Source organism: Phyllostomus discolor, chromosome 6 (genome assembly GCF_004126475.2).
Source record: "Phyllostomus discolor isolate MPI-MPIP mPhyDis1 chromosome 6, mPhyDis1.pri.v3, whole genome shotgun sequence".
Lineage (NCBI taxonomy): Eukaryota > Metazoa > Chordata > Mammalia > Chiroptera > Phyllostomidae > Phyllostomus > Phyllostomus discolor.
Genome location: NC_040908.2, coordinates 79061526 through 79089357, shown reverse-complemented (window position 1 = coordinate 79089357; position 27832 = coordinate 79061526). Strand labels below are relative to the sequence as shown.

Below are 27832 nucleotides of genomic sequence, written 5' to 3'. Positions count from 1 at the left end.
ATTATTTGCAGATTTTGTATTTGTGAATTCACATACTTACTAAAATTTATTTGTAATCCCAAAATCAATGTTTGCAGTGTTTTCATGACCATTTGTAAACACACTCAAAGCAGTGAAAATTAAAGGCTGAATAAAGCAACACTGCCTTTGGTCTCAGCTCTCACACTGTATAAACAAGTGCCCCTTTCAAGGTCTATTTAATGCCATGATTTTGCTTATTGGTGGTGATTTTACTGTTTAAAAATGGCCCCCAAACATAGTTCTGAGGTGTCTTAGAAGTGTTAGGTAAGCTTCACTATGGCATGATTTATAGTGCTGGTGGCTGTGAATTCAATGAATCAGTGGTAGGTTGATGAAAATGTTATGACCATAGGCACATAGGAGCCTAACCTTGTATTTGCCCTAGGAGCAATGATTCAGTGTTGGCTAATGCAGTGTTCACAGTGACTTTCTAGAATATAACTACCATGAATAACAAGAATCAATTTATCAGTGCTAAGTCTCAGCTCTAGCCAAAGAAGTTAATCTGTTTCTTAAAAATCTAACGGAGTAGGGAGAACAAGAGCAAATATCCATGCACTTTAAGAAAATCTGTTACAACTCTCACATACATGCATAATGAATATGTGTCAGAGAGTTCCTCACTGATTACTCAACCAATTAGTGAGGAAACCAGTCACATATTAAAAAGTGGTTCAGAGAGCATTTAAATTGCTAAGCATTTATAAGCAATTAAAGAAATTTTAGTTTAAGATTGCTAGATTAGATACAAAACTGGTTAATGTTCTACAGAGTATTAAAATCACTGAAATTAAAAAAATTCTAATGGAGAATATGAGTTCCTATCATATTTTGCTTCTCTTTTATCCCTATGGGTTCAATGTGAGCAATAATGAAATCCATTTAAGAACATAGCACCTGGTCCCAATATGGTGTTAAAGTAAGGCCTTAGCTCAAATGTTTCTGCTCCACAAATTCAAGCTTAATGTGAACATCATAGTTGGTTTAAGAGTCTAAGAAATGATTCCCCTATGCTGACAGTGTAGCATTTTAATGTAATTTTCCTCTCCAATCAATTCTTGCCCCACTTTCCACTATATCAGTACTTGGTTCCATTATCTATTCAGTTCCTCAAGACCCAAGACCTGGGAGTCATCCTTGATTTCTTTCCTTCATCCCCTGCATCCAATCTATCACCAAGTTTTGTTCTACCTCTACTGGTTATTAATTCATTGTCTCTTAGCCCCACACTCTCCCTTCTATACTCTGCTTTATACTGCTGGATTTTCCAGATTTCCCTGCCAGCTGTTAATTTCTGCCAATGGGAGGAGGCACCAGCAAGAAACAAGAAGGCTGGGAGAGAGGAAACAGCAGCCATTGCTCTCAGTTGCTGTAGAAGTGGGGATGAGGTCCACGCACCAGCCGTGCCTCCACATGGCACCTCCTTGCCATTCAAGACCACTACAGCACGTCTTCCACTTCTAGCACCTGCAGTGCATTTCACCCCTTTAGCTTTTCATTCCTTCAGCACCCTGTATTCTCCCTTTTGTTTCTTCAGCCCTTCCAATACTTTTCTAACCAATTTCCCACATTTAACACTCTTTGTTAGAAGTTAACTAGCATGGTTTTTCACTTTTTGACTGGAGCAGAGGATATAAACTCCAAAATATTTCCCAAATGTATCCATCTTTGGTACTACCACAATGCCCACTCTAATCCAAGGCACAGTGATCTCTCACCTGGATCACTGCAACAGCTAGGCTCCCTGAGACCACAACCAGGCAGGTGCCTGAGAGACAGGCAGCATAACTAGTGAGGCCCCCTGAAAAATAAGTTCTGGGAGAAAAGGATTCCCCTCTACTGCCAATCTTGGAGGCTGGTATTTGATTTTATTTCATAAAGTTCATTTGCTTAAACTGTTATTCACTTAACGCTTATTAATAGGCCAAGTTCCTTATCTCTGCCTCTTGCTCAGTCTGCCTTTTCTCTTTCATGTTATAGAACAGCAGGACAACCTGAAAGATAAGAGCATTTTATTTGTAAAATCTTTGCCAACTAACTCAAAAATGAAAGCAAATTAGTTCCATTGCTGTAAAAAAAAAAGCCTTTTCAACTTTTCTCCTAACTGAGCATCCTGAGATCCCAGAAATTTCAATTCATCTAACTCAAATTGCCATAGGGGTAGAGATGCAACATTCCTACAGAAAGGAAATCTTGAGACAGGCAGAAGCCATTTAACGAACATGCGTAGTGCTTTCTGGAAGAGAAGGTGGTAGGACAGATACTGTCCCTGAGTCAAACTGTGATGCTGGCAGGATGCCAGGTAGCTGACGACAATCTCTCTTCAGCTGGGGCAGAAAAGCCAGCTCAGCCTTGAAACAAAGTGTTGGGGGATGTGTCTCAGCCAAAGGTTAATGTCTCTGCATCTCCAGCTTGGGAGGTAGAGTTGGATGAAGGGGTGAATGCTTTCTTGCCTTCAGCTAGAGCTTTAAAATGCTGTGAGGAAAGAGGAAAGGGAACATGGAATATTTGGGTTATGCTAGTTGCTACATTTTAGCAAGAACTAATGTCTTGACAGCACTTTAAGCTCCAATTTTCTCCCAATTCTACTTTCAAAACAATTCTTTGGTATTATCTTTGAAAAACAGCTAGAAATTTGCTCTACCTCCTACAATAATAAACCCCGTTCCCCTTCCTTCCTGCTTCCATTCATTAGACCACTTAATTCTCCCATAAGAATGAGTGTCTTCTATAGATCCTTACCTAAGCTCATCTCCTCCACCTCCTTTCCTCTAAAAGTCCCACCCTTGCCTGCTTTGCAGCTCTCTTAATTATGGAGAAAGGTAATGGTAACTCTGGGCAGAAACATCTTACATTGTCATAGAACACAATCACAGCTGACTCAGAACAGTGGAGACTGCAGCAATCCTCACTACAATTTAAGTCAATCTCTAATGTTAGACTTACCTGTGAGTTTTTGAATTCCGAGTAAAGGGAAAAGAGCAGGTGAAGAGACTGAATCCGACTCTTGTAGATAGGAATGTCTAGGATAGCTGAAATCAGGTACTCCCATGAGCAGAACCAAACAAAAACCTAGGACTTATGAGTCATTTCTGTTTAAGTTAGCCAATCCCCTCCCAGACGGGATATGTTACCATGGCTTTGGCAGTTCAATACCCAGCAGGTAGTTGCATAAGCCCAACACCTCCCTTCAGGGCTGCCAACAGCACAAGTGGCTTATAGTGAAGGCTGTAACTCAGAACACCATCTTCTCAGAGTAAACAATCCTTTTCAAAAGCCCACAGTGGGTTTATCCAGAGATGGGGACAAGGAAAGGATGGAAGAGCTTACCACAGATCATGTCAATGTACTCTGCCAGGCTGCAATCAATCTCTGCCGTGGGCAGGCTCACCTAGGAAGCACAAGAGATGTACCAAGGTCTCTCCGAAGGAAAAAGAGCCCCTAGCAAAAGTCGTACATATTATGGGCTGAGTGGTGTTCCCCCAAAATCCGTATGTTGAAGTCCTAAGCCTTAGCACTTCAGAACATGACTGTATTCAACATACACTCTTAAAAGAGAAAATTAAATTAAAAACTGGTTACTAGAATGGATCCAGTATGACTGGTATCCTTATAAGAAGAGAAAATTAAGACATGGATACATGAAGGCACAGGGAGACGACTGCCAATAAGAAAGTTTCTGAGGAAAAAAAAATCAACTCTGCTGACAACTTGGTGTCAGACTTCAAGCCTCCAGAAGTGTGAGAAAAATAAAATAGATTTCTGTTGTTTAAGCCACCCAGTCTGTGGTACTTTGTTATGGCAGCCCTAGCAAATAATACAACATGCTTTTTTTTTTCTCTGATCATTAAAATGGAATTGGTTATATGTATTAACCACCAAAGTAGCAGATGATCTAACACAACCAAAAAATTTTCTAAGTAAAATATACTGTTGTCCTATCTTCCTGTGTGTATTTGTGAAGAAGAAGTTGGTACTAGTTTATATCCAAATACTGACAACTACTTGGTATTAAAAGGCTTAATAGTCCTGCCTTGATCAGTGTGACTCAGCTGGTTGGACATTGTCCTACAAAGTGAAAAGCTGCCAGTTTGATTCCAGGCAACATGCCTGGGTTGCGGGTTCAGTCCTTGGTTAGGGAGTATACAGGAGACAACCAATTGATGTCTCTCTCCAACTTTTTCCCTCTCTTCCCTTCTCTCTACAAAATAAATAATTTTTTTTTTTGCAAAAGGCCTAATGGTCCTTGGACATCAAAGAACTGGACATGACATCTCAGGTAACAGGGTCTGGGTCTAAACAAGTTTAGCATAAGTTTAAAAACCATTAGCGTTCTGGCCAAGATGGAGAAGTAAGTAGAAACCCTTCACCTCCTCTCACAACCAAAAGGAGGATAACAACCAATCTAAAATCAATAAACAACCAGAAGCACCAGCAAAATCAAACTGCATGGAACTCTGCAGAAAATAAAGAAAATAAAGAAAAAAATCAACCAGACGGGGGGGGGGGGGGGGGGGGGGGGGGGGGGGGGGGGGGTAAGGCAGAAAAACCTCGGCAATGCGGCTGAGGGGAGGGGCTGACTGACGAGCTTGGCGGACCTGTGCAGGGAGGGACTGACTTAAGGGGGAAACTGAGACTCAGAGCTGACTGTTGGCTATGGCTGGGATTGCCACAGTGGGAGACACTTCCAGTCTGACTCAAGAGTCTGTTGGAAAAGTGCACTAGAGACGAGCAGGAGAGCTGCATTGCTCTCTCTCCGGCCCCTCCCCCACAGGCAGCACAGCAAAGAGGGTTGCCCTGCCTGGGTGAACACCTAAGGCCCTGTCCCTTACAACTTAATCAGGTGTGCCAAGACAAAGAAATATGGCCCAAATGAAAGAACACAGCAAAACCTCAGAACTAAGTGATGAGGACATTGCCAACCTAACTGATGGAGAATTTAAAGCTCTGGTAATCAAAATGCTCATAAATCTGATTGAGCTTGGTCAAAAAAATGAAAAAAACAAATGAAAAATACCCAAAATAAAATAAAGCAAAATATTCAGGAAACCAACAGTGACAAGAAGGAAACCAGGATTCAAAGCAACAATTTGGAACAAAAGGAAGAAATAAACATCCAAATGGATCAGAATGAAGAAACAAAAATACAAAATAATGAAGAGAGACTTTTGAACCTCTGGGACAACCTGAAACATTCCAATATCTGAATTATAGGGGTGCCAGAAGAAGAAAACCAACAGCAAGAAATTGAAAACTTATTTGAAATAATGAAGGAAAACGTCCCCAATCTGGCGAAGGAAATAGACTTCCAGGAAGTCCCAAAGAAGTTGGACTCAAAGAGGAACACACCAAGGCACATCATCATTAAGTTACCCAAGATTACAGACAAAGAGAAAATCCTAAAAGCAGCAAGAGAAAAGGAGACTGTTACCTACAAAGTTGTTCCCATAAGGCTATCAGCTTATTTCTCAAAAGAAACCTTGCATGCAAAAAAGGGGCTGGAAAGAAGTATTTGAAGTCATGAAAGGCAAGGACCTACATCCAAGAGGGCTCTATCCAGCAAAGCTTTCATTTAGAATGGAAGGGCAGATAAAGTGCTTCCCAGACAAGGTCAAGTTAAAGGAGTTCATCATCACCAAGCCCTTACTATATGAAGCATTAAGGGACTTATCTAACAAAAAGAAGATTAAAAATATGAACAATAAAATGATGACAAACTCATAACTATCAACAAATGAACCTAAATGAAAAGAAAAACAACAAAAACAAAAATTAAGCAAATAGCTAGAATAGGAACAGAATCAGAGAAATGGACATCACATAGAGGGAGTTCAGTGGGGATAGGGTAGGGGGGAATGGGGGGAAAAGGTACAGGAAAGCAGCAGAATTAGTAGGCATTAAATAGATGGGGAAAGGTAAAAAATGGTATAGGAAACAGAGGACTCAAAAGAACTTATATGTACAACCTATGGACATGAACTAAGGGGGTGGGGAATGCTGGAGGGTTGGGAGGGCAGGGTGGAGGGAGGATAAAGGGGGAAATACTGGGAAAACTGTAATAGCATAATCAATAAAAATACTTTTTTTAAAAAATTAGCTTCTTAAAAATTTTTCTCTTTTTATAAAAATCAGAGTGCATATAATTCTGCAATTTCCTTTTTTCACTTAACAACATGTCATTAATATCTCTTCATAGCAGAGCAAAATAAGGCCAAATAATATTCCATTGTATTCCTATTCAATCCCCTCACTAGACATTTTTCCTCAGCTACAGCTTTAAAATTCTGTAAGGCAAAAAGAGATTATCCTTAAATTCTTTGCTTTTATGATTCCTCAATAAACATGTACAAAAAAAGAAAACCTCCCTTTTCATAGAGCTTATATTTTAGTTGGGAGAAACAAAAAACAAAGTAAGATATACAGTATATTAGAAGGTATATATTATAAGAGGAGGAAAAGAGGGTGGGGAACATGGGGGAGTTGGTATAACATTTTTAAAATGATGGCCAGGAAAGACTTATCTCCTTCTTTGTTCAGTTTACTTTTCTTTTTTTTTTTTTTAAGATTTTATTTATTTATTTTTAGACAGAGGGGAAAGGAAGGAGAGAGGGAGAGAAACATCAATGTGTGGTTGCATCTCGCACACCCCTTACTGGGGACCTGGCCCGCACCCCAGGCTTGTGCCCTAGACCAGGAATTGAACTGGTGACCCCTTGCTTCATAGGCCTGTGCTCAGTTTACTGTGCTATACCATATACCAGCCAGGGCCAGTTTTCTTTTTTTCACATGTAATAGCTCTTTGCTTGTATTAGTAATGTTGTTACATATATATATAATTTTTCTCAGTCTATTCTTGTTTTAACTTTATTTATGGTAACTATTATTGTTTTAACTTTGTTTATGGTAACTATCACACTTTTCCTATTATAATTTTTAAGTTTCTTATTATGCTAAGAAACACTTACCTACCCTAACAGTATTAAATATTTGTCTCACTTTTAAAAATAGTACTAGTATGGCTTTAATTTTACATTAATCGCTTAATTCATTTGGAATTCATGTATGCATATGTTTGGAGCATAAACCAAATTTTTTCAAATGGCTAGTCAGTTGTCTCATCACAACCCAGTGTATCTCCATTTAAAATGCCCTGGCTGATATGGCTCAGTAGATTGAGTGCTGGCCTGTGAACCAAGAAGTTGCTGCTTTGATTCCCAGTCAGGGCACATGTCTGGGTTGTAGGCCAGGTTCCTGGTTGGGGGCTTGCAAGAGGCAATCTATTGATATATCATTGTTTCTCTCCCTCTCTTTTTCTCTCACTCCCCCTCTCTCTCTAAAAATAAATAAATAATATCTTTTTAAAAAATCTTCGAAAAAAATAAAATAAAATACTACCTTTCTTACATACCATGGGTTTGTTTTTGGATTCCTCTTCTAAGATTTTTATTTATTTTTATTTTTATTTATTTATTTTTTAAAAAAGATTTTGTTTATTTATTTTTAGAGAGGGAAGGGAGGGAGATACAGAGAGAGAGAAACATCAATGTGTTGTTGCTGGGGGTTATGGCCTGCAACCCAGGCATGTACCCTGGCTGGGAATCGAACCTGGGACACTTTGGTTCCCAGCCCGCGCTCAATCCACTGAGCTACACCAGCCAGAGCATGATTTTTATTTATTTTTAAAGAGAGGAGGAGAGAGGGAGAAAGAGAGAAAGAAACATTAATGTGTAGTTGCCTCTTGTGCACACCCAACTCAAGGCCTGGCCCACAACCCAGGCATGTGCCCGGACTGGGAATAAACCAGGGATCCTTTGGTTTGAAGACCAGAACTCAATCCACTGAGCCACACCAGCCAGGGCTGTTTCGGGATTCTTTTTTTTTTTTTTAAGATTTTATTTATTTATTATTTATTTTTAGAGAGGGAAGGGAGGGAGGGGGAAAGAGAGAGAGAGAGAGAGAGAGATACATCAATGTGCGGTTGCTGGGGGTTATGGCCTGCAACCCAGGAATGTACCCTGGCTGGGAATCGAACCTGGGACACTTTAGTTCCCAGCCCGCACTCAATCCACTGAGCTACGCCAGCCAGGGTTGTTTCAGGATTCTTATGTTCCACTCATCTATTTCTATTCCTATGCCAATGTTTTATTTACTATAGCTTTATAATGTGTTTCTTTTCTTCTTTTTATTATTGATTTGAGAGAGAGAGAAAAAACACAACGATTTATTATTCCACCCATCTGTGCATTCACTGGTTGATTTTTATATGTGTCCTAACCAGGGATGGAACTCACAACCTTGGTATTTGGGGACAAAGCTCTAACCAACTAAGCTACCTGGCCAGGGCAAAAACGTGTTTCTAATGTCTGATGGGGTAAATCCTCCATTATTTTTTCCTAAAATATCTATGATTAGTTTTAGTCTTAAAAATCGATTCTCAGATAAACTTTATTACCAATTTTAATTTTCTAAAAAAAGCAATTAAAATCCTAATTGAAAGGCAGTACACTTATAGAGTAAACTGATAGTGCTATAAGATTGAATCTTCCTGTTTAGGAACATGGCATGACTCCTCATTCATTCAAATGTGTGTCTGCCCTTCATTAAAATTTTATAATTGTTTAGAAAAAAATCTTACCAATCCTTATTAAATTTATTCCTGTATTTTTAAAATTTGGGGTAATTATGAATAGTACATCAGCTTCTTAGAACAGCATAAATAACTCTGTGGAAAAAGGTAGAGTCTAAAGTAATAATGCAGGAAGCATATAAACATGTTCACTAAAAGGTACGTGTTACAATGTTCACAGAAATATTATTGTAATATTGTAGTAATATTGTATTTGTGATAAATCAAAACTGTAAACTACCCAAAGGCTACCATAGAATAGATAAATTGTCACATATTCAAACAAAACAATATTGTACGATATTGAGAGAAATGTACAACAATGTATGAAACAATATGGATGAATCTCCATATGAATGAATAATATAGATGAGCAAAACAAATGTGACACAAAAGAGTTCAATTACATTCAGATAAAATGCAAAATAGGCAAACCTAATCTACACTATTATAAATCAGGATAATGGTTATTTGGGGACATGGGAGTAATGTTCTGTTTTTTTATCTAATGTATTGATTTACACTGAGGTGTTCAGATGGTGAAAATTAATCAACATGTACATTTCCGATTGTGTACAATACATCAACTAATAAGTTAATAATGACAATATAGGAAAAGAGAAAACACTGGGTCCTAGACTGAATGCCATACTTTTTTAGATCCTGCTACATTTCACTCACCTTGCCCAAAAGCTCTTCAAACTCTGGGGACCATTCCTGCATGAGTGTGTCAATATCAGGCATTGGCCTAAAAGTACAAAGGTAAATATAAACAAGAAACATGGACAAGTGACACCAGCAACCTTTGGATCAGGATGAAGGGAGGTTCTGAATCTGGCACGTTGGGATTTCAGGTGAACACAGAGGGGCAAACCAAATTTACCCAGGGCCTGGAGTTTGGAAGAGCTGGCTAAGTAACAATACCAGATAAATCACAACCTTTATGTCTGCAATCTCAGCCAGTAGTTGCCAGGATCCCTGTGACCTCAGGCTGATCAACGATGTCCCGAGGCTTTGGGCCCTCTTCTCAGAAGCAATGGGTTCACAGGTGGTGAAAGTTACTATGGGTTACAGTGGTGAAGAATGTGGTATTTCTTACCTAGTATAATGGACAGTTGCAGGGGGTTTAGAACGATGTAACTCAGAGATGCTCTCAATCCATGTATCAATGGCCTTGGGATTCTTTTCTGCATATTCCAGGCTCTTTACTTTCATGTGTTGCTAGAAAAACAAGGGGAAGCCTGACTGATGGCACTGAAGTGGTACTATTTTTATAGCATGACTCATCAAGTGCTATTTCACACACAAAATAGCTGATGAAAAGAGGAGACTGACAGCAGCCACATAGAGATTATAGGAAACCCTGATAAAATTTTCTAGCACCATGGGAAAGGGGCAGATCAATAAGAAAGAACTGACTATAATAAGGTACCATTTCACATCTATTGGGATGGCTAAAATAAAAGACAGTAAGAAGTGCTGATGAAGATGTGGAGAAATTGAAACACTTATTCACTACTGGTGGGAATGTAAAATGGTTCAGTCACTTTGGAAAACACTTTGACAGTTCCTCAAAATACTCAATAGTTATCATATGGTCCAGTAACCCCACTCCTACATATATATCCAAAAGAATAATAATATATGTCCATGCAAAAACATGCACATATTCATGGCAGCATAATTAATAAAAGTGGAAAATGGTGAATGGATAAAAAGAATGTGATATGTGCATACAATGAAATATTATTCAATCATTAGAAAAATGAAGTAGTTACCAGGGTCTGGGAGCAGGGGAGAATGAGAAGTTACTACTAATGGGTACAGGATTTCTTTTTGGAAATATAAAAAAATAATAATATTCTTAGATGATTATGAATATTTTTAGTATATTCTGTGAATATACTAAAAATCCCTGAATCTTATGATTTAAAAAGGTGAATTTTATGGTAGGTAAATTATATCTCAATAAAACTGTTATATAAAAGATAGGGCTGTCCTGAAGCCACAACCATCCCTGTCAGCAGGAAGTTAGTCAACTAAACAAACACCAGCAAGGCCTGTGCTCCAGCCTCTCCAGCTGGGGCCCGTAGTGGGCTAGTGTCTTACCGTGATATTGTGTTGCTTAGAGTTCTCTGTTAACCAGAGTGAGAGCACTGTAGGGTCTGACTGCTTTGTAGAAGGCTCGTCTAATACCAATAGGCCAAGGTTGTCAGGCTTTCCATCAGGACGTGGGACCTGGTTAGGAGAAAAGTGAGAAAACAGAGAGAAAACATGAGAAGAATATAAAAAGGCCGCACATCTTGATTCCAATAAGCTGAAGAGGAAGAACTCATCAGGTTCATCACTATTACTAGTATTAAAGAGCATGCCTGGCCCTGGTCAGGTGGCTCAGTTGCTTGGAGCATCATCCCATACACCAAAATGTTGTGAGTTCTATTCCTGGTCACGGCACATATCTAGGTTGTGGGTTTGATCCCTGGTTGGAGTGTGTACAGGAGGCAGCCAATCGATGTTTCTCTCACTCTCCCCGTCTTCCTCTCTCTCTAAAATCAATAAATATGCTCTGTCTGGTGTGGCTCAGTGGATTAAGTACCGACCTATGAACCAAGGGTCGCTGGTTCGATTCCCAGTCAGGGCACATGCCTGGGTTTCAGGCCAGGTACCCAGTAGGGGGCATATGAGGGGCAACCACACACTGATGTTTCTTTTCCTCTTTCTCTCTCCCTTCCTCTCTCTCTAAAAATAAATAAATAATTAATTAATCTTTACAAAATAAAATAACATAACATAAAATCAATAAACATATCCTTGGGTGAGGATTTAAAAAAAGAAAAACAGCATGCCTGTATAACATGCTATACTAAAATTCTATCTAGAAAAACATGCATGATCTTAAATATAAAGCTGAAGTCATGGATAATTAGGTGACAGATCTATGACAGATTTTTAGCATATAATGAGATGATTAAGTATTACCTAATAGCAATGAGTAAAATATGGAGTAGAGAGCAAGTTTAAGAACTCTAATGAGAAAAAATACAATAAATAACGTGAAGAAACTTTAAAAAATTAAATTACATTTTAAAAAGAGAAGTCTAATGAAATGAAAAATATGTTTCAAGGTAGCCAATCCTTGTCAAGAAAATTAGAAGAACTGGTAGAGCCCTGGCCGCCGTAGCTCAGTGGATTGAGCGCGGGCTGCGAACCAAAGTGTTGCTGGTTCAATTCCCAGTAAGGGTGCATGCCTGGGTTGTAGGCCATGACCCCCAGCAACCACACATTGATGTTTCTCTCTCTCTTTCTCCCTCCCTTCCCTCTCTAAAAATAAATAAATAAAATCTTTAAAAAAAGAGTATATAAAAAAAAGAAGAACTGGTAGAGTAATAGAGGGGTCAAAAGAAACATCTATTGACTCATTTTTAGGATATTCTGACTGTACCTTTAAGAATGCATCAATATCCCCAACAGCTGGGATAAAATCAGGAATGAAAGGTTTCAGTTTGTGGTCCAGGTCAATCAACTGAGGTGTATACCTAGGAGATATTGCCAAGGGAAGATGGGAACAGAGAAACTTACTTTACTATCAGGTTTAAAAATCTAAGGAGAATGGCCTTATTTCAGACTAGAGGTAGGAAAGGGCAAGGTAGGGCCTGGAGGGTTAGGTTAAGAAGTCCTAATACTTACCTACTTATATATTGGAAGAGTTCCTTAACCTCAGCAGAAACTGGCAAATGCTCATAATCTGCAGGATCATAGGCTCTGGGGAAAGCAAAATATGATTCAAGGTAGCCAGTGAAGAGCAGATGTTGCTGAGCCCTGGTTTGGCCTATGTCACTACTACTACAGGGCACATGACTCTGAATCCAGTTTCTGCTCCACATCTGTCTTTCTTGGATGGTCTGCAAGGCAACTTTAAAATTGATTAAAATTGCCCTGGCTGCTACGGCTCAGTGGATTGAGCACTGGACTGTGAAGCGAGGGTTGCTGGTTCGATTCCCAGTCAGGGCACATGCTTGGGTTGCAAGCCAGGTTCCCAGTGGGGAGTGCAAGAGGCAACCACACATTGATGTTTCTCTCCCTCTCATTCTCCTTCTCTTCCCTTCTGTCTAAAAATAAATAAAATCTTAAAAATAAAATAAAATAAAATTGATTAAAATTAGTTCTGTTATCTCTGACAGTAAAGAAGAATGTTGCAGAAAATCCAACATAATTTTTAAAAGTTTTACACTAGCAGAAATTGTTTTCCCTTTTTTTTGAATGAAAGGGATAAGAGAAAAGATGGAATAAGATATTAATTTCTAGCATGCAAATAGTTTGCCCCAAGACAAAAAGGAATTTTTACAAAGATGTTTTTCACAGTGTTTTTCATAAAAGTAAAAAATTAGAAACAAATAAAATATCCAACATTTGAGTAATGGTTAGGTATGTTCAAGTTGACTATTGCATAGTTACTAAAAAGTACTTGTATTGACACATGAAATGTATACAGTAATAAATAAATACATACATACATACATACATACAGCCCTGGCTGGTGTAGCTCAGTGGACTGAGAGTGGGCCTGTGAACCAAAGGGTCACCAGTTTGATTCCCAGTCAGGGCACATGCCTGGGTTGTAGACCAGGTCCCCAGCAGGGGGTGTTCGAGAGGCAACCACACATTGTTTCTCTCTTTCTCTTGCTCCTTCCCTTCCCCTCTCTCTAAAAATAAATAAATAAAATCTTTAAAAAATACAACACATTAATTATAATTAAGTAAAATGTAATAAACATTGATAAAATATATAAGTGACTCTGGATGTTGTTCATAAGGCTGTTCTGGAGAGAGCTGCTTAATAAAAAATTAAGTAGATTAATGACTTAAGGTTTACATTTCCCTGATTATAATTTATGATCATAAAGTAAATTGGGAAGCATGAAAAATCAGTCTGGTATTAACTTTCCTCATTTACTTAATGTCTTCCTGCAAGTGGGTAACCCAAAGGTAGCTATTTTTTTTCAACTAATTTAATAAATGATACATGCACAGGATGCAAAATAAAAGGTGCAATGAAAAGTTATGTCTCCGTTGCCACCAAGTTCCCCTACCAAAAGTAATCACTATTACTAGTTCCTTAGTGAATCCTACAGATAGTTTATGTAGTATTTGCTTTATACACATGGTAGCAAAACATAAACACTTCTATACATTTTAAAAATCTAGCAGCATCTCTTGGACATTATTCTTTACCAGTGCAAAGGGTGATGCCACATTCTTTTCCATGGCTGGATAGAATTCCACTGATTCGTTACACCATCATTTATTTAACCAGTGATTATATTTTATCATTTTGTAAAAGATTTTACTTATTTATTTTTAGAGAGAGGGAAAGGGAGGGAGAAAGAGAGAAAGGTCAATGTGTGGTTTCCTCTCACACACCTCCTACTGGGAACCTTGGCCTGCCCTGCCTGGGAACCCAGGCATGTGCCCTGACTGGGAATCAAACCGGTGACCCTTTGGTTCACAGGTTGGCACTCAATACACTGAGACACACCAGCCAGGGCCCAGTAATTATATTTTAAATGGATGGGCCTTAGAATCCACTTTGATTAAAACCTATAGGGGTAGATCATAACTAATCTAACACCAGGGTTTGGAACAGGGTAAGAGGTTTTTAACTTAAGCATCATTTACGAACACTTTGTCTCAGTGTTGATCTACCTATTCTCTGCCTGTCCAAAAAGAATTTGAACTTAAAGTTTTCTACCCCTATGCCTGTATGCTTTCCTTGCTAAATAGAAATGCTTTGGTATGTACATAAATTTATTTTCTTTTCCCCAAAATATGAATTCCCTGAAGTCAGGGACCATCTTTTAGATTTATTCAGCCCTCATGAACCCTGAGCCCACAAATGTTTCAAATAGTGCAAGTAACATCATGGTACTCAATGAGGCAGTGGAGCCAGAAAAGAATGAAAATGCATTATAGTGGGTTTTTGAGATGTGAAAATCCTAAATAGAGATCAATAGAGATGCTGGAATTTCACTTTTAACTGATATCCTCCTAATCTATGTTTTGAAAAGGGTGTTTTCCTCCTTGACAAAGGTGGTTTTCTCACCCTTCCAGAGGGGCTCCATGCTCTTCATCATCATCTTCTTCATCGGAATCAGTTTCAGATGAGTCATCATCCTCATCATCATCATTTTCACTAAAGCCCTGTTGAGGTGTCAGCTGAGAGGTCTTCTTCTTCTCCTGAGGTAGGGTAGGGTAGGCAAAGAAAGGCCCATATAAAGAAAAATTTAGTGTACCTATGCCCAGTTCGCTCCTAGGACTCTAACCAATACCCTGCCACCCGGCACCACATTACTGGCGAGAAAGCAGCACTCCCCGGAAGGGCCTTGAGAACCACCTCCTGCTCCTACTCATGCAAACTCAGTCACCATTTCTATGACCATATTCTATTCCTCTGCTTGAGGTTTGAGTATAAATTTTATCTGATATATATCTATTTTAACTATTACTAAGGAGATCCTAAGACCTCTGCATAAACTATCCAGTAGGTTCAACTATAAAATTTGGGCACTTTTGGAGAAAGCAACTCTAAATTGTTATTTTGGAAGGAAACGGGGAATGAAGTAAAATGAAGTGGGGAAGACAAACTTGAGGAAATCTTAACACTCACAAAGATCCCAAGGAGGAAATTTAATACCTAATTTGCAAGATTACCCAGAGTAAGAGTAACCATCAAAAGAAGAAAGTCAAGGCTTCAGTCCAAGATGGCAGCATAGGCAAACATGGCTCACTTTCTCACACAACCATATCCAAATTACAACTAAAATATAGAACAACCATCACTCAGAACCATCAGAAATCAAGCTGAATGGAAGTCTGACAACTACTGAGTTAAAGAAACCACATCCATCCAGACTGGTAGGAGGGACAGAGATGTGGAAGGAGGGGTGGAAACACCCAACGGGCTGATCCTACACTTATGTTGTGGATAAAAACTCGGGAAGGATATCTTGAAAGCAAAGAGTACCAGCCCCAGTCCAGGGTAGCAGTGCCAGATAAGTCCCCAAAACTTCTGGCTACAAAAACGAGCAGGGATTGAGTCAGTGGAAGAAACTTCTGGAGTCTCAAAAAGTTCTTCTTAAAGAACCCACACACGGACTCTTCAGACTCACTATTTAATGAGCTCCAGCACTGAGGTAGAGGCTCGAAAGGTACCAATGGCAAATGGGGAGGAAGTGAAGTGTCAGGCATCAAGGTGAGCGCTGGGGGACAGCTTTCTCCCAGACAGAAAGGTGAGCAAAGGTGATTGACCCTGTTTGGAAACCTCCCTGCACAGAGCCACAGAGCCAGCAGTCTGGCGCCATACTCAAGACTCCATCAACCTCGCTAACACTGTTTACCCAGCTCTCTAGATCCCCAGACACTATGCCTCGCCCAACTTATATGCCCACCCAAGCTGCTTTTCCATATGAATGGCTGGTCTTGGCTCATGCTTCACATCTTAAATCCTCTCAAACAAGCAACAGCCAGTCTCAGTGAGCCTCCAGCCCCTGTACCTCTTGCTAAGTGTCCCCAGGCCCTGCAGTAGAAGAAGACAGCCTAGGTTTATAGCTTGTCTTTGCCTGGGAATCTCCAAGCCCACCACAAGTAGCAGCCACCTCAGATTACTTTATAGCTCAGGCAGGGTGGCTCTGGGCAAAACACAGGTGGGGCTGACCTTGGCCTGTACCACCCAGAAAATCTCAGAGCCTGTGTACCAGTACACAGCTATAGACCACATCAGAGCACCATCACCCTGCCCCTACACAGCTGATCCTCCGTGGAGGGTGGAGGTTAGTAGTCAGTGGTCCCTGCTGGCACTTGCAGCTGACTGGCCTGGGTAAATCCCTCCCATGGGTAAATCCCTCCCATTGACCTGCCAACAGTAATCAAGGCTCAACTACAAGAGGGGGTACACCTCACACAGCCCACACAAACAGTGCACCTCGAGTACCCAGCTTGGGTGATAGGGGAGGCTGTGCCACTAGACCCTACAAGACACCTACTACATTAGGCCACACTACCAGAGAAAGAGTCATAGCAGCTCTACCTAATACATAGAAACAAACACAGGGATGCTGCCAAAATGAGAAAAAGAAATGTGGCCCAAATGGAAGAACAGAATAAAACTCCAGAAGAGCTTAATGAAATGGATATGAGCTATCTATCACATGCAGAGTTTAAAACACTGGTCATAAGGATGTTCAAGGAACTTAGTGAGGACCTCAACAGCATAAAAAAGTCCCCGTCAGAAACAAAGGATACACTAATTGAATAAAAAACAAATTACAGTGAAACAACAGTGGAGTATATGAAGCTGAGAATCAAAACAATGATTTGTAACATAAAGAAGCAGAAAACACCAATCAGAACAACAAGAAAAACGAATTAAAAAATTAGGATAGTTACTGTAAACAGCCTCTGGGACTTCATGCATTCTAACATTCACAGCACAGGGGTGCCAGAAGGAGAAGAAAAAGTCAAGAAATTGGAAATCTATTTGAAAAAATAATGAAAACATCCCTATTTTGGAGAAGGAAATAGACATGCAAGTCAGGAAGCACAGAGTCCCAAACAAGATGGATGCAAAAGGCCCACTCCAAGATATATCATAATTAAAATGCCAAAGGTTAAAGATAAATAGAGAATCTTAAAAGCAGCAAGAGAAAAGCAGTAGCACCTGCAGAGTAGTTCCCATAAGCCTGTCTGTCAGCTGATTGATTTCTCAAAAGAAACTTTGTGGGCTAGAAGGGATTGGCAAGAAATATCCCAAGTCATGGAAAGCAGGGACCTACAACCAAGACTGCTCTACCCAGCAAAGTTATCATTTAGAATTGAAGGGCAGATAAAGACAATCCCCAAATGAAAGGAAAGGAGGAAGCCTCAGAAAGAATGCTAAATTAGGCGACTTCCGGCAAGATGGAGGAATAGGTGGACTCACCGTACCTCCTCGTACAACCAAGATTAGAAAACCAATAATTTACAACAATAATTTACTATCAGACAACCGATAGTAACGATCCGGCAGAGGATTTATCTGAATGGAAGTCGGGCAGCCAAGAAGTTGAAATAGACGCGTTCATCTGGACTGGTAGGAGAAGACCAGCCGGGCGGGCGCGGGGCTGGCTCAGGTCGGCGGCGCAGAGGTCGGGGGAAGGTTTGGCGCGAAATCGGCGTAAAAGCCATCCGGGGGCACAAGAAGGCAGCGGTGATCCCAGAGTACGCAAGCTGCGGCTGGCAGACCCAGAGGGGTAGTGATTGTGGACCAGGGCAGAACTCACGGCCCAGAAGCCCAGACAAGGGCCTGAGTCCAGGGGAACGGAACTACCGCCATTGTTTTCTCCCGCCCCGCTCCTGCTCATGCCCCACCCCACATATAACGTCACAATCTAGCAACCGGGGTGCCCAGCCCCGGTGAGCACCTAAGGCTCTGCCCCCCACCGTAACAAGAGCAACCAGACCAGGGAAAAAAAAAAAAGGAGAGACAGGGGGGAAAAAAATGTTTTCAACAGAGCAGATCAGTCCCCCAGGACTCATCCTTTTGAGCGACCAAGAATTAGCCAATCTATCAGATGCGCAGTTCAAAACACTGGTGATCAGAAAGCTCACGGAACTGGTTGATTTTGGACGAAATTTAGATGAAAGAATGCAGATTACCATAAAACAGATGCAGGAAGACACGCAGAGGAGAGCCAATAGTGAAAGGAAGGAATCTGAGTCTCAAAACAATACAGTGGACCAGAAAGAAGATAGAATCAACCAAGCAGGAAAGCATGATGAAATAAGAATTCAAAAAATTGAGGAAAAGATTAAGAGCATCCAAGACACCTTTAAACGTTCCAATATCCGAATTATAGGGGTACCAGAATCGGAAGGGGAAAAGCAACAGATTGAGCACGTATTTGAACAAACAATAAAGGAGAACTTCCCCAATCTGACAAAGGGAACAGTCTTCCAAGAAATCCAAGAAGCTCAGAGAGCCCCAAAGAAGTTGGATCCAAGGAGAAACACACCAAGGCACATCATAATTACATTAGCCAAGGTAAAAACGAAGGAGAGAATCCTAGAAGCAGCAAGACGTAAGGGGACGGTAACCTACAAAGGAGTTCCCATCAGACTGTCAGCTGATTTCTCCAAAGAGACCTTACAGGCAAGAAGGGGCTGGAAAGAAATATTCCAAGTCATGAAAGACAAGGACCTACATCCCAGATTGCTCTATCCAGCAAAGCTCTCATTTAGAATGGAAGGGCAGATAAAGTGCTTCTCAGATAAGGTCAAGTTAAAGGAGTTCATCATCACCAAGCCCTTATTTTATGAAATGTTAAAGGGACTTATCTAAGAAAAGACAATAAAGAAAAGACATGTATAGTAAAAGGACAGCAAACTCACAAATATTAACAACCACACCTACAGCAAAACCAAAAGAAACTAAGTAAACAATTAAAACAGGAACAGAACCACAGAAATGGAGGGCACATGGAGGGTTAGCAGCAGGGGGGTGGGAGGAGGAGAGAGGGGGAAAAGGGATAGAGAATAAGTAGCATAGAATGTAGGTTGAAAATAGATAGGGGGAGGGCAAGAATAGTACGGGAAATGTAGAAACTAAAGAACTCTTAAGTATGACACATGGACATGAACTAAAGGGGGAAATGTGGGTGGGAGGGGGGTACAGAGTGGAGGGGAGAGAAGGGGGGAAATGGGACAACTGTAATAGCATAATCAATAAAATATATATTTAAAAAAAAAAAAAGAATTGAAGGGCAGATAAAGCGCTTCCCAGACAAGAGAGAACTAAAGGAGTTCATCATCGCCAAACCATATTACATGAAATGTTAAAGAGACTTATATAAGAAAAAGATGATCAAACCTACAATCAATAAAATGACAATAAATACATATGTACCAACAATTAATCTAAAAAACATACTAAGCAAACAAGAGACAGAATCATGGATATGGTGAGCATTTTGATGGTTGCCTGATGGGAGGGAGGTGTGGGGGAATGGGTGAAGATGTGAGGGGATTAAGAAGTACAAATAGGGCCCTGGCTGGTGTAGCTCAGTGGGTTGAGTACTAGCTTGCAAACCAGAGGGTCACTGGTTTGGTTCCCGGTCAGAGCACATGCCTGGGTTGCAGGCCGATTGATGTATCTCTCATACATTGATGTTTCTCCCTCTCCCTCCCTTCCCCTCTCTCTACAAACAAACAAACAAACAAACATATAGGTAGTTTACAGAATTGCCATGGGGATGTAAATTACAGTAGAGGAAATGGAGTAACCAAAGAACTTATGCACATGACCCATGGACATGAATGATGGTGTGGGGATTGCCTGAGGAAGTGGGGGTGCTGGGTGAGAAGAGAAAAGGGGGAAAAATTGGGACAACTGAAGTAGCATAATACATAAAATATAATGAAAAAAGAGTTCATAATCAACTCCCTGCCTGAACTTTTTTTTAAAGAAATCTTTTCTTAAATTGTTTTTTAGAGAGGAAGAGGGAGAGTGTGGGTGTGGGGGAGGGAGAGAGGAGTGGAGGGGGGAAGAGAGAGAGAGAATTTGCTATTCCATTTATTTATGTAGTCATTGGTTGATTCATATATGTGCCCGGCTCTGACTGGGGATTAAACCCATAACCTTGGCATATCAAGTCAACACTATAATGGAGCTACTCAGTCAGGGCTCCCTGCCTGAATTCTGAACAACAGTTCCAGGAACAATGAGTTTTCTATTTCCATTTTCTTCAATGGGTATCTAACCAATCCCTATTTCTCTTTCTTTCCCTCATAAGTTAAACGCAATGACTATACATTGTTTCTCAAGATAAGAGGCTCTTCTATTATTGGCATTACAACCTACCTTTCTGAGCTTCTGGTTCTCTATGCACCATCCCACCCTCTCAAGTCCACGAGCAGGGGTCTGATGGTACTTGGGGCTTGCAGGGGCAGTTGGGATGGGGTCCGTGCCTTTGCCTCTGTAGCCTGGAACCTGTAGAATGCCCTCACTTAGGACCTGAAGGATGACCAATTGGCCCTCTTTAAAAGAAAGTTTGGAAGCTTGGTTTCCATATGCTATATGGCTTATACTAAGGTTAGTATACATTCTTGTATGTTAAACAGCTATTGGAACATAAAATTGTGACACATTATAAGACATCAAAACTGCTTTTGGTCAAGATTTATTATACATAAATAAAAATGTAATTTTTAAAGATTTTATTTATTTATTTTTAGAGAGTGGGGAAGGGAAGGAGAAAGAGAGGGAAAGAAACATTGATGTGTGAAAGAAACATAGATCAGTTGCCTCTTGCATGCCCCTACCTGGGGACCAGGCCTGCAACCTACACACATGCCCTGACTGGGAACTGAGCTGGAGTCCTTTTGGCTTGTAGGCAGGTGCTCAATCCACTGAGCCACACCAACCAAGGCTATAAAACTATATTTTAACTAATCTATAGTATATGTGACAGATGACACACAGTGGCAGAATTTATTCAGTGACTAAGCCTTATTGGTATACAATTAATAAAAATCTCCTATTGTGTTCTTTCTTAATATAAAATCTGCCAAAATTATACTTGGTTACATGGGAAGCAATCTAGCAAAGGGAGCTTTTTAAGAATATTGTCAGTTTAAAGATTATTCAGCCCTGGCTGGTGTGGCTTGGTGGATTGAGCACCAGCCTGCAAACCAAAGGGTGGTGGGTTCTATTCCCAGTGTAGGGCACATGCCTGGGTTGTGGGCCAGGTCTTCAGTAGGGGGTGTGTGAGGGGCAACCACACATTGATGTTTCTCTCCCTCTGTCCCTTTCCCTCTCTAAAAATAAAAATAAAATCTTAAAAAAAGATTAAAAAATGGAACCTTTCTGCAGACTCTGGGTGCATACAAAATTGGAAATATAAGTGAGCCTTGAATATTGACCACATTGTGATACGATTAGAAAAACTTTGGCTAAATATATAAAATTAGGAAGTTAAGAAAATTATTCACTTTTGTCTGCTTCTTCAAAGTTTGCTTTGCAAATCCCTGATCTAAAGGCAGAGGACTTTAAAACATTTTTTAAAATTTATTGATTTGAGAGAGAGAGAAACATTGACTTGTTGTTCCACTTTTCTATGCATTCATTGGTTGATTCTTAGGTGTGCCCTACTGGGGAGAGGATCCGCAATCTTGATGTGTCAGAATGATGCTCTGGTGTGTCAGCTGAGCTACCTGGCTAGGGCTAAAGGGGACTTTATATATCACAAATTCTTTAAAAATTACATTATGGGTTAGATGTTAAAACAGCACACTAGTCACAATGGTGCTACCTTAAAATGTTACTGCTTAGGGTTTTTATGAAATCAGCTTATAACACTACAGCTTTCTGCATTGCTTCAATAGAGTTTTCTCTTCACTAGAGTTTTAAAAGCTCCTGTTCTTAAAGGACAACTAAAATGTAACCATTGGATCATGTGATAAGGCTGAACACAATGGTTATTAAACAGAGCACCTGCAACTTTTAGAGCTGTAGGCATCTTTCTGCCTTTGTCTCAGAAATAGGGTGATTTTCTACATTCATAGAATGACAATAAAGTGACACTTGGGTCTTAAGATTTCAAAATTAAAGTCTCTTTCACAAAATATTGGCAGTATCACAAGTTGTTGACAATAAACAAATGCCTAAAACCATAATTCCAAATTTGCTTTATTAAGAGAATTTCTTGGAGTGCTTGCTAAAAATATACATTCCCAGGCTTTTACCTTCAAGACTCTGATTCCATAGTTCTGGATGGAAACTGGGAATCTGCATTTCAAAAAATGAAGTGCTCCCAACTGGTTCTTATGATCAGCGAAGTTTATAAAACACTAGCCTACATTACATGAAATTCCTCACCAAAAAGTCAGCTGTAATAGTAGTCTTTACTCTTGAAGAAGAATCAAAATTTTAAGGCTTGATCTTCCTGATTGTCCTCCAAGAGGCCAGAGGTACCCAACCACCAGAGGTGAATATTCAAGAAATATTTACTACTGAACCGGTGTCATCTCTAATTACTAAAAAAAAAAAAATAAAAGTAGAAATTCCACAAAAAGCCATGGGTTATACCACACCTTGTTATCTTCCTCTTCATATTCATCACTGCTGTTATCAGCCATAGTCTTGTTAGGAGGATGGGCAGAATGAGGAAGTCCTTAAGAGAAAAGTTTTCCCTTTAGGTTATTGTTAAAATGATTTTTAAAGACAAATACTTTTAGTTTATAATATATTATAATCTAACCACTTTATGGAACATAGTTTATATGAACATCTACCTAAAGGATAGGAGACTAAACTCTGGTGATGGCTCTGTCAATTCAATATATATTTACTAAGCATCACTGTGCTTAAGTCATGGGGTTAGACATTACGCTGATTATTTGCTGTTACATAAATAGTATAAAATTGCCCTGGCTGGCGTAGCTCAGTGGATTGAGCATGGGCTGGGAACCAAAGTGTCCCAGGTTCGATTCCCAGCCAGGGTACATTCCTGGGTTGCAGGCCAGAACCCCCAGCAACCGCACATTGAATCTTTCTCTCTCTCTCTCTCCCCCTCCCTCTCTTCCCTCTCTAAAAATAAATAAATAAAATCTTTTTAAAAAATTAAATAAATAAATAGTATAAAATCTGCCCTTAGTTGCACATTGGTAAAATGAGGTTAGTAATTAGTAAAGTGAAAAGAGTACTGGGTTTATAGTCAGAATACTGGGTTTGAAGAACAACTCTATCACTTGGACAAAATGCCTTAACTTCTCTGAGTCTCAGTATTCCCATCTCTAAATGAGGTCAATAATACTTTTCACTCAAAACTGCTATAAGGATCAAATGAAAAAACTTACATGAAAGAAACTTACATAGCTTCTGTCAAATTATAGTCACAAATATAAACCTGAATCAGTGCCCACAGAGCAATAAAAATATTCTGAACAATTAACCCAAAATATTCACAACTAAATGTAAAATGTTAACGGGCATGATTTCTAAATCAAATAAATGACAATTAAACACCATTTTCCAGCATACTAAATTGCCCAGAATAAAAATAAATTATCATGTCCATAGCTGGCAAGATTAAAAATATGGTCAAGTCAAAAACCTGGGTGTCTAGGTATACATATACCCACCAGATTAAAAGCATTGATTCAAACAGAAACTTGTACACCAATATTCATAGCAGCATATTCATAATAGCCAAAAGATGTAAAGAACCCAAGCGTCCAACAGGAGATGAATAGATAAACAAATGTGGCTATATAGACAATGGACTATTATTCAGCCATAAAAATGGAAATTCTAATACATGCTACAGCATGGGTGAACCTTGAAAACATTATGTTAAGTCAAATAAGCCATACTGTGAAAGGATTCACAGTATGATATTGTATGATTCTACTACAATAGGCTACAATAGGCAAATCCACAGAGACAAAGTAGGTGGGAAATATAGGGGAATGGGGAGTTATTAATTAATAGGTATTTTTCATCTGTTCAGGATGATGAAAAATTTCTGAAAACAGTAGAGATAGCTACATAACAATATGAATTTATTTAATGCCATTGAATTATACACTTAAAAAAAGGTTATCATTTTTTAAAAGATTTTTTAAAATTTATTTTTAGAGACAAGGGAATGGAGGGAGAAAGAGAGGGAGAAAAAAGATGTGAGAAGAGAATCATCAATCTGCTGCCTCTGTATACACCCCATCTAGGACCAAACCTGCAACCCAGCCATGTGCCCTGACTGGGAATCAAACTGGTGACCTTTTGCTTTGGGGGAGGACACCCAACTGAGCCACACCAATCAGGACTAAAATGGCAAATTTTATATTAGGTGTATTTACCACAACAAACAACCAACCCTGAATATCACCCTTGATTCCTAACTCAAGAGCCAAATCTAATCCATCAGCAAGTCTTAGTGATTTTTGCTCTCTCTATTCCCAACTTTGTCACCCCACCCAAGCCAATGTCACCTCAAATCAGCCACTGCAACATTTCTTCCACCTGGTTTCCTAGTTTCACTTTTTAATCCATTCCACATATAACAGCAGCACAGCCTCTAAAGCTCTGCTTATTATGCCTTCTGCCTACCTCTGCCTACCTCCTGCTTGCCTCCTCTGATATCACTCCCTCCTACCATATGCTGGTCTCTTTCAAGTCTTCACACTAACTTAAGTTCTTCCTAGCATCAGGGCCTTTTCACATTTCACTCTCTCTTCATTACTTTTCCTCAGTGTCTGGATCCTTCCCATCTTTCAGTCTCAATAACGCCTTAGGTCATCCCTGGCTACTCTAACAGTGGGGTTGAGCTCTGGCCTTGGAACCAAGTTTGCTGATTGGATTCCCAGTCAGGACACATGCCTGGGTTGCATGCCAGGTCACCAATTGGAATTGAGTGAGAGGCAACTAATGGATCGTTTCTCTCCCTCTTTCTCCCTCCCTTCCCCTATCTCTAAAAAATAAATAAAATTGTAAAAAAAAACCTAGTAGATCCCACTGGTCACCATCATTCTCCATAACATCAAACTCTTTGCCTCATCAGTGCATTTATCACATTTGTAATTACATTTGTTTATTCATTTGTTACCTGTCTCCCATGATTACAAGCATCAGGAGGGCAGGATCAATGTGCAGTGACAAGCATAAGGCTGGCACATAGTATGCATTCAAAAAATGCACTGTTGGATAAATGATGATGTGAAGTCCTCTTAAAATATTCCACTGAGATTTTTACTGGGGTTGTAGGTTAAGGGTAGATTATTGAAGCATCTTCAAAAGTGAGAAAAACCGTTTTAATACATTTTAAAAAATGATACTCCTCCTCCCCAGCAGATGTGAGCAGAACAGTATCATGAAGTAAATAGTGATTGGGAACACTAATCAGGTTGGAAGAATCCTGAAACCTAAGTGGCTGTCTTTTCTTCCCCTTAACTGGGTAGAAAACAGAAACAATGGGAAGTGAAGTAATGACTCTGAAAGCAAACATTTGCTATTACAAAATATGAATTTCATGGAAACAATCATGAATCCCTCCTGCTTTGTTCTGAGAACCATTTTTCTTCTTTCTTCCTAATTCCTTTTACCTCTGTATCTTGGGGTTGGAGTAAAAATACTTGCAACCTCTTCAGAGTCGTTAATCTCTAGACGCTCATCATATGTCTGGTTCTCAACAATCTTGGTCTAAGCAAAAGGAGACATGATTACATAGCTCATGTTATGAGATATTAAGCACTCCGTGGAGAGTTGCGATTCCAAACCAGCATTGGTCCTCCTCCTTACTCAATGCATCATTTTTACATGAAACTTTCACCCCCATTCAAACTTTCCTTAAGGCGTCTTGGTTCTAGGTCAAGCAGTTAAGTCAACCTGCTGCAGCCCTTATATAGGAACTGCTGACAAGCTGGCTGAGGAAGGAGGGAATCGTGGAGGGAAACAGCTAATTTCAGCACAAGCTCCCCAAAGCTGTTAAGATACACCTACAGTGGGTGGCATAACAGTGTTCATCTGCAGATGGCGACTCTTCTCCTCAGGTTATGCCAGTTTTCCCAAGGCTGTCGAGGTTTCTCCGGGAAGGCTGTAGAGGCTCTACAAAGAGTTGCCTCTGGAGTCACCTTGTTTGCCGGAAAACAGGGCAAACTCCAGTCTCTCGGTCCCATCCAATAATCTGAAAGCATCACTCTCATGCCCACCCCACCACCCTTGTCTTGCAGGTCAGATCCCGAAGAAAAAGAAGCGGGTGGTGGGGTGAAGAAAGGAAAGAAGGAACGGTTGTCATTGAGATGTGAAAAGATTGGGGGGCGATTGGAAGAAGGGAAAGGGAGTCATCTTAATTTCCTCTTGGGAGGGAAATTCTCTTTCTGCTAATATGAGTACAAATTACCTGTAGCCCCTCTGAATCCGTCTCCTCTATAAGGAAAGAACCCCGGCCTACGGCTGGGGTCTCACTCGGATCTCCGGCCAGGCCACTCAGGGATTCTACCTGGAGCAACCCGCCTGTTGTTAGTCGCTAAGTACAAAGAAATAAATTAAATAAATAAATAAATAAATAAATAAATAAATAAACCTTAAAATCGCGAGACTGGCTTTCACTCTCGCGAGATCTTCTCCATTCTCGCGTCACTTGCCTTCCAGCAAAGGATCCTAGGATCTAGAGCGACTCGGGATGGCCGGGGGGGGGGGGGGGGGGGGGGGGGGGGGCGGATGCCTCTCTGGCCTATCAAGTCGCCTGTTTGTCTATGGTTTCAGTAGTTGCGTTTAACGCGTTTGTGGCGGCATCCAGCGGCCACGAGTGGCAAAGCTGGGTGATGAATTGAGGTTCCTCCCTAGGAGAAGTACCATTGGTCATGCAGTACCTCTAAATCAGTCTAATCAGAATTTAAGCAAAATTTTTAAGGAATAGTCCCACAACTTTTTTTTAGCATTTATATTACATTATAGTTCTTCCCCTGAACGGTATTCAATGCATGGGACATACACTAACAAATTATTCCTTATTTATCTGAGGTTCCAGTTTAATCAGTGTCCGTACTTTTATTTGCTAAAGAAGACTGAGGTTCTTTAGGGAAGACTCTGTGTCTCATCAGTTTCTAAGATCTTTAGGCCCTGGCTAGTGTAGCTCAGTGGATTGAGTGTGGGCTACAAACCAAAGGGTTGCCAGTTCGATTCCCAGTCAGGACACCTGCCTGGGTTGTGGACCAGATCTCCAGTACTGAGGCATGCAGGAGGCAAGAACATATTAATATTTCTCTCCTTCTCTTCCCCTGTCTCTAAAGATGAATAAATAAAATCTTTTTTAAAAATAAAATAAGTCTTATGTACATTAAGAAAAAGATCATAGCATCAATGTGTTGCATAAATTAGGTGCTTTAAAAATACTCATTGGGTGGATGAATGATGGAATAAGTGAATAAAGATGTAAGGAACAAATATATATATATATATATATATATATATATATATATATATATATATGCAACCTAGGCATGTGTCCTGCCTGCAACCTAGGCATGTGTCCTGACTGGGAATTGAACCTGCGACACTTTGGTTCACAGCCCACACTCAATCCACTGAGCTACACCAGCCAGGGCTCAAATATATTTTTTTAAAACTACAGACATAGTAACTTTTGGAAGTCAGAG

At 40.0% G+C, this 27832-nt stretch overlaps 1 protein-coding gene across 7 annotated transcripts; it reads right to left on the bottom strand.

The window, feature by feature from the left end:
* Positions 1-196: 196 nt before the first annotated feature.
* On the bottom strand, positions 197-26727 carry IFT46 (intraflagellar transport 46). Of its 7 annotated transcripts, none has more exons than XM_028516799.2 (13): positions 26575-26726; positions 25778-25874; positions 22769-22848; positions 20538-20690; positions 14748-14881; positions 12335-12409; positions 12090-12183; positions 10757-10885; positions 9747-9868; positions 9329-9395; positions 3352-3412; positions 2968-3053; positions 197-2496 (listed from the first exon to the last, which is right to left on the bottom strand). In XM_028516799.2, the coding sequence occupies exons 3-13, from the start codon at positions 22811-22813 to the stop codon at positions 2401-2403; spliced, it is 1062 nt and encodes a 353-aa protein (XP_028372600.1). In that variant the 5' UTR covers positions 22814-22848; positions 25778-25874; positions 26575-26726; the 3' UTR covers positions 197-2400. The 7 variants fall into 7 exon arrangements, with proteins under 7 accessions (XP_028372600.1, XP_035884357.1, XP_035884356.1 ...); XM_036028464.1 differs by having other exon boundaries at positions 20538-20666; XM_036028463.1 differs by lacking the exon at positions 25778-25874.
* Positions 26728-27832: the final 1105 nt, after the last annotated feature.

Excerpts from the sequence above, each read along its gene's own strand:
- IFT46 (XM_036028462.1), bottom strand. The coding sequence starts at position 20,780 with ATGTATACTAACCTTAGTATAAGCCATATAGCATATGGAAACCAAGCT. Across the intron at positions 12,410-14,747 it reads CATGGAGCCCCTCTGGAAGG|AGCCTATGATCCTGCAGATT; the intron begins GTGAGAAAACCA and ends TGCTTTCCCCAG. Across the intron at positions 2,497-2,967 it reads CGGAATTCAAAAACTCACAG|CATTTTAAAGCTCTAGCTGA; the intron begins GTAAGTCTAACA and ends CTTTCCTCACAG.